The 9565-nt window shown below is 55.9% G+C and overlaps 1 protein-coding gene and 1 long non-coding RNA gene across 2 annotated transcripts; one reads left to right on the top strand and one right to left on the bottom strand.

Annotated features, from left to right (window-relative positions):
* On the bottom strand, window positions 1-1583 carry LOC308194533. Its single transcript, XR_013950647.1, has 2 exons — window positions 1450-1583; window positions 1-1363 (listed from the first exon to the last, which is right to left on the bottom strand). It is a non-coding gene; the product is annotated as an uncharacterized lncRNA (long non-coding RNA).
* Window positions 1584-1740: 157 nt separating this feature from the next.
* On the top strand, window positions 1741-7391 carry GSX2 (GS homeobox 2). The gene is made up of 3 exons (XM_080590563.1): window positions 1741-1819; window positions 2227-5260; window positions 5447-7391. The coding sequence occupies exons 2-3, from the start codon at window positions 4777-4779 to the stop codon at window positions 5785-5787; spliced, it is 825 nt and encodes a 274-aa protein (XP_080446689.1). The 5' UTR covers window positions 1741-1819; window positions 2227-4776; the 3' UTR covers window positions 5788-7391.
* Window positions 7392-9565: the final 2174 nt, after the last annotated feature.

Raw genomic sequence — 9565 nt, 5'->3', positions numbered from 1 at the left:
TTTTCCCCTCATATGTGGTTTGCAAAAATTTTAGCTGCTAGAGCTCAAAGCAAAGGTCATTTACTGAAACCAGAGCCCAGACTGGAGTGTCTGGTACAACGTTGTCCTATATTTGCAGAGTATGAGGGATGTGGCAAAACCAGGCTTGGAGATACCAGGCAAGGCTGCGGATAACAGTAATCTCGTGGGGCATTTCCTCCCTTGGCTCCTTTGTATGACAGTGCAAAACCACCGGTATTGACTTCACCATGGCAAGAAGGTGCAAACAAGAATCTTTGCATCCTGATGCTGAAGGGAACCCAGCAACGAGCTAACACTTTCTAAGAGGGTTGAAGAGGGAAAAGACCTGCTTCACTTAGGAAGAACCTTGCAAAATGAATAATGAGAAGAAAAAAAAAATAATAAAAGTAGAAGATGCAGGATCAAGCCACGAAGGAAGAGAGCGTGCTGAAGTCTGCCTCATCTTTGACGGGGGCTGTGGGCAAAGAAACTCCCGCAGAGAAGGGAAGGGCCCCTGGGGAAGCAGACTCCCCCCTGCTCAGCGCGCAGCCATCCCGCACGCCTCGGGCGAGCCCGCTGGCTGCTCGCTGCTGGTCCCCCGGGTCCGGGCGGGGACGTGGGGGTGCCTGGGGGTGGGCAGAGCTCGGGGGGCACCGGGGTCGCAGCCGGGGCTCTGAGCTGGCCCCCTGGCAGCGGGGAGCCGGGCGGGCAGCGCTGCGCGCTCCCGTCCCCAAAGCGCGCCTAATGAGATTCTTTGAAATCCCTCCAAAAAAAAAAAAAAAAAAAGGAAAAAAGGGAGCTTGAACATTACATCCTTATCTTTGGAAGGAGCGCGGGTTTCTTGCCTCGGCGACGTCGCTTGTTAAACAATCAGCGGCGGAGCCCCTGAAAAGCAAAGGCATCGCACCCTCCTCCCTGAAAGCACTTCTGAGTGCCTATAACGCCAGGGCCTTTTGATGTCGCACAATGCGCGTTACGCCCTAAGATTGTCTCTTTGGACAGATCTACAACGCTTGGCTTCATGTTTGGAAGTTAAATGGACAGCGAGGTTGTTGAAACTCCCACGCCTGAAGGCAGCGCTCGGTGCGCTCCCCGCTCCTGGCCGCGGGTGAAAGAGGCAGAGCTGGGGCTGCCGGGGCTCCTGGCCTTAATCCCTGCTCCGGGGGAAGGGGGGCAAGCAGCCCGGCCCCAACTTTCCCTCTCTTTTCTTTTCTTCACTTTTTTTTTTTATCCCTTTGGCAGCCTTAAAAATAGGAGCTGTTTTGCAAAGCGCCCGCCCCGCGTAGGTAGCTTGTGTCCCGGAGTCGCCGGCGATGTTGGTGCTCCATGAAATCAAAATTTATGATTATTCAAATGGTGGGGACTGTGAAAAGAGAGGAAGAAAGAGAGGAAATTAATATTGCAGCTGTTCTGCTGATTAATGAGAGATAATTGCTCATGAAAAGTCACCCCTGTGGCATTTTGTTGTCTCCTGGATCTTTGTTCTTTTCCACTATTATTGAGGACTTTCTTGAAGACTAAGCGGTTCTTTTCAATTTTTGGTATTCAGAAAGTGTTGCTTGGTTACAGATAATGGAGAAATCTCGGGCTATATTGGGTAAGATGTGCCACAGACAGCAATATCACAATGCCACTTTCAGAAAAGGATGGATACAAGTTAACGATGCGCTTTCAATAAAACATTAATAGACTTGTTCACGCTTTTATAATGACCTCATTAACGGGAGCTGGGGGCAAGTCCTGTCTTTTGCCTGCGCTCCCTTCACAAAACCCGGCTCCGACATCGCCGATTGCTTTGGAAACTAATCCGAAATCGATGGTAGGTTAGCGAAGAAAGAGCGGGAGAGCCCCTGGCCCCTGGGCTACCCACGCGTGGGTCTCCTCGGAGCATCCTGCCCGGAGCCACCGCACGGCCCCCGCGGGATGCTGGCAAAACCGCGGCCGCTCTGCGAAGTTTTTTTTTCTTTTCTTTTTCTTTTCCCCTTTCTCTTTCCCTTTCTCTTTTTTTTTCTTTTTTTTTTCATTTTCTTTTTTATTTTTTTTTCCGCCTGGGAGCGCTTCCCCGAGGTGCGTTGCTTTCGGCGGGGCCGCATCCTGCCCGCATCGGGGCGGAGATGCGCGCCTGGGAGCTTCGCCGGGCGGCCGGGAGCCGAGCGAGGGCTGGGGGGGGAGGGAAGGGAAAGCGTTGCTTTTGTCGTTTAAGCCGTGAATCTCCCCTACATAAAGGTGTTCGAGACATCTGGAAGAAAAGAGGAACCAGCACCCAGTCCTGCGCTCCGCAGCCCGGGGAGCGGCTCTGCTGTTCTTTTTGAAGCGCTCCACTTTGAAAAGGGGGCAATTTCGTTACATTCTCATTTGTTACACTGTCTTGAACTAAAGGCAGACAAAGCTATACTCTGTCACCCCGAGCAGAATGAAGGGAATCAAAGGATTTTCCCTTAAAAGGACTAATTTTCTCCTTGAATTATGAAAGTAATGGCTAGGTAACAGCCTGTGCTCTGTACCCAACTGCTTAATACCTTCTAAATCCTTCCACGTGGCTCTCCCAGTCGTAGCAATTAGAGCTCATTATAGGCTCATAAGAGCTCTCATTTCGGGGATTACTTAATGGACAATGAAATTTTATCGGACAGAATTATTGAAAAATAAAATTGTAACGAGGCCGATGTGATGTGGGCGCACGCCTTGCATCATTCCGCCTGGTTTGGGATATCTTTGCTTTCAAATGACTTCTTTTCTTGCTCCCGCTTTCCGGGGTGGGTTTTTCTTTTGCCTTTTTTTATTTTTTCTCTTTTCTTTTATCACTGCGCTTGGTTTATTATAACAATTACAAATCGCAATTTTGATCCGACTCTCGCTCTGTCTGCTTTCCCGTCCGACAGCTTCTCCCCAGATCCGCTCTATCGCTGCAGACAGCGGGTTTTCCACCCGGGCCGGCGGGCCTCTTACAGGAAAAAAAAGAAATAAAAATAAATTAATTAAAGGAAGAAAAAGAGGTGAACTCAAATCTCGGCCGGACGAACTGCGTTTTGGCGGGGAGGTGGGAGCTGGGCGAAATCCCACTGCTGAGCACCACGACCGTGATTTAGGTGTCGCCGGGAGGCAGAACCCCAAGGAGGGGCAGCAGCCGTCGTGTCCCGGGACCCCGGCCCCATTCCCGGTCCCGGTCCCATTCACGAAGTTCAGGGCCTGTGCTCCGGGGCCTCGGCTGAGGTTTCGGCAGCAGTTTGGGGAAAAAGTAGGTGAGGTGGGAGCTGACCCGCCTAAAACCCTAATTGTTGTCACAAGACGCGGGATTAGCGCATTGCTGGAATAGCTGTCTGTTTACACTCCGGAGCCCCGCCGTCCGGTAAACACTTTCTAATTGAATTCTAATCACATTCAAATAGCTCCATAACCAGCCTCAGCTGCAATTCATAAAACTTTAATTGCCGTCCATAAATCCTCAGTTCGCCTGCTACGGAGTGTCCCTAAAACTGGGATGCATCGCGCCCGGCTGGGGCCGTCGGGGGGAGCTGGGGGCCCGGCGCCCGGCCGGGCTGCAGCGGGGAAACGCCAGAAGTCGGGCACCATTCGGATTTTTTTGGCTTTAAACAGCAGGGGATTGAGTGCGAGAGGGGGAACTGGGGGCCGACTGTGTCCCGGGCCGGCCCTTGTGCGCGACAGCCGCTTTTAGCCGCGGTAAGGCTCCTGGTTCGCTTCCCAGCCTGCGCTCAGCCTCTGGTAATCAGGCGTGCTCCGTGTTTTCTGCTTTGCAGCACGCTTGTCGCTTCCCTTTCCCCAGTCCAGTGGCACTGGGTACGCGGTCCTTTCTAAACGCATTCGCATCTGCCCTGCTCTGACCGCCGAGCCTCTTCTTAAACCGCCCTAAAACAGGTCACTGGAAAATCGCGTAACGTGCTGCAAATACCTTGGCTTTTTTTCACGCAATCTGCAATGCTCGGGAGCCACCGACCGTATTTAGCTGTTTATCCAATTTTACTTTGAATGATTGCTTCAGCAGGCTTGGTGGAGATCAAAGAACCCCTCCCTGACATGTTCGCCTTTCATTAGCGCGAAGCCCCGGAGCGGCCGGGGCAGTCCCCTGGGAACTTTGCCGTTTCGGCACCGTTTGGGTAAGGAGGGCGCAGAGATTTGGAGGCTTTGTCCGCCCTCTGATCTCCAGTTCGGCCGGGACGGAGAGGGCGAAAAAAGCCCTAGGTGCAGATGCGAGCGCCCCATCCCTAACTTTCTATCCGCTCCTCTGGTGCCAAAGGACCCCCCCGGCGGGGAGATGCTCGAGTCCCCCCCTCCCTGCGCCCCTTAGCCCCCCGGCTTTGCACGGGACGGGGGGGCGCAGCGATGCCCCGCTTCTTCCAGAGCATCACCTGCGAGTAAGGAGGTGCCGCCGGGGGTAGGGGCACCCTGGGTGTGTTCCCCCCCCCCGCTTCCCCGCTCCTAGAATTTATCTGGGGCCGAGGCTCAGGGCTGAAGTCGGCGGGCAGCGAAAGAGCACGCACATTTTGTGCTCCCCCCCCTCTCTGCCCCCTCCCCGCCCCCGGCAGCCTCTCCTGCCGGCCTGGGAAGCCGGGGAGATTTAGATCTGCGAGGCTTTCAGCCATCACGTGTTTAAATAGTTGATATAAAACCCCAGCGCAGGGGAGCCAGGCGGGGGGACTTTAAGACCAGCCCTCTCCAGGGACCCTTTTGTTCGGCTCTCGAACATAAGCACCTTCTTCGCCTCGCCGGGACTTCAGCGGCAACTTTGGCCGAGCGGCACCGGCGAGCCCCGCCGCGATGTCCCGCTCCTTCTACGTGGACTCCCTCATCATCAAGGACTCGTCGAGGCCGGCTCCGTCCCTGCCCGAGCATCACCACCACGGCCAGGATTTCTTCATCCCCCTCGGCGTGCCTTCCCCCCTCGTCATGTCGGTGGCGGGGCCGGGCTGCCCGTCCCGCAAGAGCGGCGCTTTCTGCGTCTGCCCGCTCTGTGTCACCTCGCACCTGCACTCCTCCCGCGGTGCTGGCGGCGGAGGCGGCGGCGGAGGAGGAGGAGGAGGCGGCGGGGCCATCCCCCTGCTCAAGGGCCAGTTCCCCGCCGCCTCCGGCTCCCCCGAGGCGCAGTGCTGCCCGAGGGCCGGCCACGCTCAGCACCCTCCTCAGCACCCGCCGCCCGCAGTGCCCGCCGCCGCCCTGGGGCACCCAGCGCATCACCCACCTGCCTGCGCCGCCACCGCCTACAGCGTCAGCGACCCCCGGAGGTTTCACTGCCTCGGCATGGGTAGGGGCCCTGCGGCCGCCGGGAGGGCCGGGAGGGGGGCGGTGGGACAAGGGGGGGGGGGTCCCCGAGGGGATCCGCTGACCCCCGGGTAGACAGGCGTAGGATGCTCCTCCGGCGAGGGTGTCTTGCCGCTTGTCTCTCTCTCTTTTCCCCTTTTCCCCAATTCTCGCTTCTTCTCCCGTCAAGGAGGGTCCGACGCCAGCCAAATTCAAAACGGGAAGAGGATGAGGACGGCTTTCACCAGCACCCAGCTCCTGGAGCTGGAGCGGGAGTTCTCCTCCAACATGTACCTGTCCCGCCTGCGGCGGATCGAGATAGCCACCTACCTGAACCTCTCCGAGAAGCAGGTGAAGATCTGGTTCCAGAACCGGCGGGTGAAGCACAAGAAAGAAGGCAAAGGCACCCAGCGAAACTCCCACGGGGGCTGCAAGTGCAGCACCGGCCAGGGGCACTACCCCAGGTCGGAGGACGAGGAGTCTTTATCCCCCTCATCGGCTACCGAGGAGAAGGAGATCTCCCCGCTATGAGCCCCCCGCAGCCCCCGGGGTGCAGGGCGGCACACCTGGGGCCGCTCAGCTCCCCCTCCGTGGCAGCAGCCGTCTTTTGGGGCGCCGGTGCTCCCCTGGGGATGCTCCAGCCACCCCGTGAGCCCGGCAGCAGGCACCTGCTCCTCCGAGCTTGCACCGCGGGACGGGACCCGCACTGCCCAGGGGTCCTCCCGGGGCAGTCTGAAGGGAGAAGGAGAGAAGGAAGGAAAGGAACAAGCGTATTCGGAACCTGAAATTAAACAGAAAACTTGTAGGGCTGACAGCCGCCCGGACGGACTCCTTAACGCGAATAAGAAAAGCAATAAAGCTCAAGTCGTTTGGGTTTGGGACGTCGGCTTGTTTGTGAATAGTTTTATATAAAATTTATATTTATATTTATTTAAATAAATGAGATCAGACGATAATTTATTTTTTTTCTTCTTTTATTTATTTATTTTTTTTTCTGCCCCAAGTGCCAGCCCAGCCCAAGCTGGGGCAGGGCGAACTCCTTCGCAGCGCTTTGTACGGGGCAGGTTCGTGTGTCCGACCCCCGTACGGACCCCAAATCCATGCCATCGGCTCCTGCCCCTACACGTTTTCTGTTCCTCTCCGACTCGGGCGGGGAATGCAAATGAAGCTTTGTGTTACCGCAGCCGGGGGCAGCGCAGGCTGGCGGCTTCCGACCGGCGACACCGCCACGGGGACAGGGACAGGGATGGGACGGGGACGGGACGGGGGGCGATGGGCTGCACTCTGGACACCCCCCTCCTTCCCTACCGAGGGGGACACGCAGAAAGCCCGCTTATTTTATCGCGTGCTGAGCTGGGTGGTGTTAATCAGGGAGCAGGGAAAACTTTTTTTTTTTTTTTTCCTCAGACCCCAGGGCGATATGTTCAGTCTTTTCAGCGTTGGGTTTGTGCTGGTCGCTGCTGGGCTGGAAGCACCCTACAGACTGCGCTGGGCAGCGCCTGGCCGCAGGCCCCATCCTGCCTCTGCCTCAAGCAGCACAGCCCGAGCTCCCTGCGGAGGGCTGAGGCACAGTGGGATGGAGCTGGTCAGTCCCATATCTTCCCTCATCAGGAGACAAGCAATAAGCCTGCTGCTCTTCGACATCAGCTACCCCAGTGCCCGGGGTGCTGGGGCTGCCACAGGAGGGGACACCAGGCCCGTGGACAGGGCTGGGGTGGGAAGGAGAGGACCTGGAGCGGGCCACAGCCTGCAGCAGCTTGGGGCAGAGCCTGTGAGGAGGGGATAGCACGGGCAGGAGGGAAGTTTCTAGCCTGGGCTTGGAAAGCAACCACAAAATCTCGCTCTTGTTTCACGACTATTACACAGCAGAGGCCAGCAGCTGGGACAAGAGATGGGGATGTCACTTCCCTGAGCGGCAGACCCCACATTGCCCAGGCTGCCCCCAGCCGCCTGTCTGCCTGCTCATGGCCCTTGTGACATCCTCATGGGGAACCTCATGGCTCCTAAAATCCCACTGAGGCTTTTCCTTGCTGGAAGCTCTGGGAGAAGTTAGCACCATGGAAATCCCAACTGCCCACTCAGCAGTGCCATCCCAGTCTGGTACCTGCAGTCACTACGCAGGCCTGCAGCAGCCTGGGGAGGCAGAGCCTCGCTGGGGGCGGCGAAGGCGTCACACTTTTCCAAATCGAAACCTGGCTGGCACTGCAACCAAAACTGAAAGCCGTTGCTAGATAGTGTACCTGTTCTCAGTGTAATGCTGTGGAAATAACCCAGGAATAAACGGGTATTTTTCTCTGCTTCAGGAATTCACCTCCTCTAGAGATCTGTGGGAAGGGATCTCTTCATTGCAGGATTTAACAATTTCCTAAAAATGAAATGGAAGTGAAATGAGTTGCTGTTACTCATAGTAATGAATGTTTGCCTGTATGCACTATTCAAGGGGTGAATGGAAGTAGTGGCATACAATTCCAGCATACAAGCTATGCTACTGAGGCAGTTGGTGTCATAACCAGATTTCTTTTTCTTTCTTTTTCCTTTTTTTTTTTTTCCCAGGGTAAAAAAATCATGTAAAAAGAGGTTGCACCGTTCCCACCTAGTAATAGAGGTACAATGCGATGCTTTGCCCTGACACTTCTCAGAAGGCTGGTAAAAGACTTGACCTGAACAAAGCTCTGGAGAGGACAGGAGCAGTGTGACAGGAGCAGTGGTGGAAGTTGGGTGTGCCCTAACTTGCAGTTAGTTAATGGATGGTTTTTAATGTCCAGCACCCAACAGCTAGAAAACAAAAACAAAACAAAATGAAAAATTATTTTATTCACCTTGTGCTCTGACTTTATTATTATTATTATTTTATTTTTTTCCCCTGTGCTAGCCTTTTCTATTCATTCCCCATGAAGTCATTACACCATTCAGTGCCCAGGTGGTGTTCAACCACCTATTATTCTTCTTACCATGGACTTTCTAAGGCAGGGAGAGTTATTCATTGCTCTTCTTATCTGCCTGTTTCTTTTCCTCATTCCCTCCTCACCCTTAGACCCTGTGACCACAGCCAACCAGCCGGCCGTGCCAGGGGGCCGGGGTCTCGGAGATGTTGAGCTCTTCTGAGTTTTACATCAGGCTGGAGGGGTCATCACCGAGGGAAAGGTGAAGCAGAGAGCTCAGCTGCCAGCCACGGGGGGCAGGAATCAGGGAACACCTATCCGGGGCAAGCTACGTGCGATTTCTTTCGCCCAGCAGCCCACTGAAAGAGGATGGCTACAGGGGAAACAACCCGGCAGGGAGGGGAGCGACAGCAACAGGGGAAGGCAGTGCAGCGACAGAGGTGGCTGGAGGGCTGGGGGACATAGGACAGCACCCAGAAACCAGCTTGTCCCTTTTATGACTCAGTGCGATCCCAAGCCTTATTTGTTGCAAGTGCGGTGAATAAGAAACAAATGCTACCCTCTTCTTTTCCTTTGGCACTTGTCACGACGATGCTTGGGAGCGCTGGAAACATGACTGAGCTCCTCTTTAGCGCTCCCGTGGGAGCAATGAATTAGCTTCTCTTTAGAAACCGAGAACGGAGCCTCAGAAAGGAGCAGACCGCCGCTGCCGCCGTGCCCCAGCATCGCGAGCCTCAAGACGATTTCCCAGCCTTATTCCGCTTTTTAGCACCGGATACGACCCCGGCACGGCCCCGACACGCTCCAGCTGCAGATCCGGCGCTCGGCATCCCCACCACATGTGTCCCGCTGCGGGCAGCCGCGTGTAGGCTGCTCGGGGTGCGAACCGGGGACAAGGCGAGTCCCGCCAGGGCAGGAGCCTGAAACCTTGCCTCGGCACAGCTCCCTGAAAGAGGTGTCTGTGGGTCATCTCTAACTTCTCCTAATTTCCTCCCCCGGCCCTGCTGGGGCACTGCCCCGGAGCGGCCGTGTGCCCCGCGTGGACACGAATGGGGGAGGCGGCTCAGTGGTGCCAGAAAAAATATATATATATATATATATATATATATATATTATTATTTATTTATGTAAGCCTTGGAGACTGCTCGAAAAGGGTCCGGTTTTAAGGATTTAAAGATAAGGATTGAGTTTCTCAGGCTCAGCGGGAGCGCCAGTCTCCTCGCATCCCCGGGGAGATGCTCGGGAGAAACTCCTGGCAGGACTCGCAGCCACAGCCCGGGGGTGCCCGGGGAGACCCACTGGGAGACCCCAGACCCATGGGGGGACCCCAGACCCGTGGAGGGACCCCAGACCCATGGGGAGCCCCCGGCCCCACGGGGATCCCTCGTAGAAAACCGTGGGCAGCTGCCGCGGGGAGCCCCGAGGGA

Source organism: Anser brachyrhynchus, assembly GCF_964034855.1.
Source record: "Anser brachyrhynchus genome assembly, chromosome: 4".
NCBI lineage: Eukaryota > Metazoa > Chordata > Aves > Anseriformes > Anatidae > Anser > Anser brachyrhynchus.
Note: the sequence above shows the minus strand (reverse complement) of the source record. Positions and strands in the feature narration are given on the sequence as shown.

Coding starts and splice junctions, on each gene's coding strand:
- GSX2 (XM_080590563.1), top strand. CDS start 4,777: ATGTCCCGCTCCTTCTACGTGGACTCCCTCATCATCAAGGACTCGTCG. Junction 5,261..5,446: donor GTTTCACTGCCTCGGCATGG/GTAGGGGCCCTG, acceptor TCTCCCGTCAAG/GAGGGTCCGACGCCAGCCAA.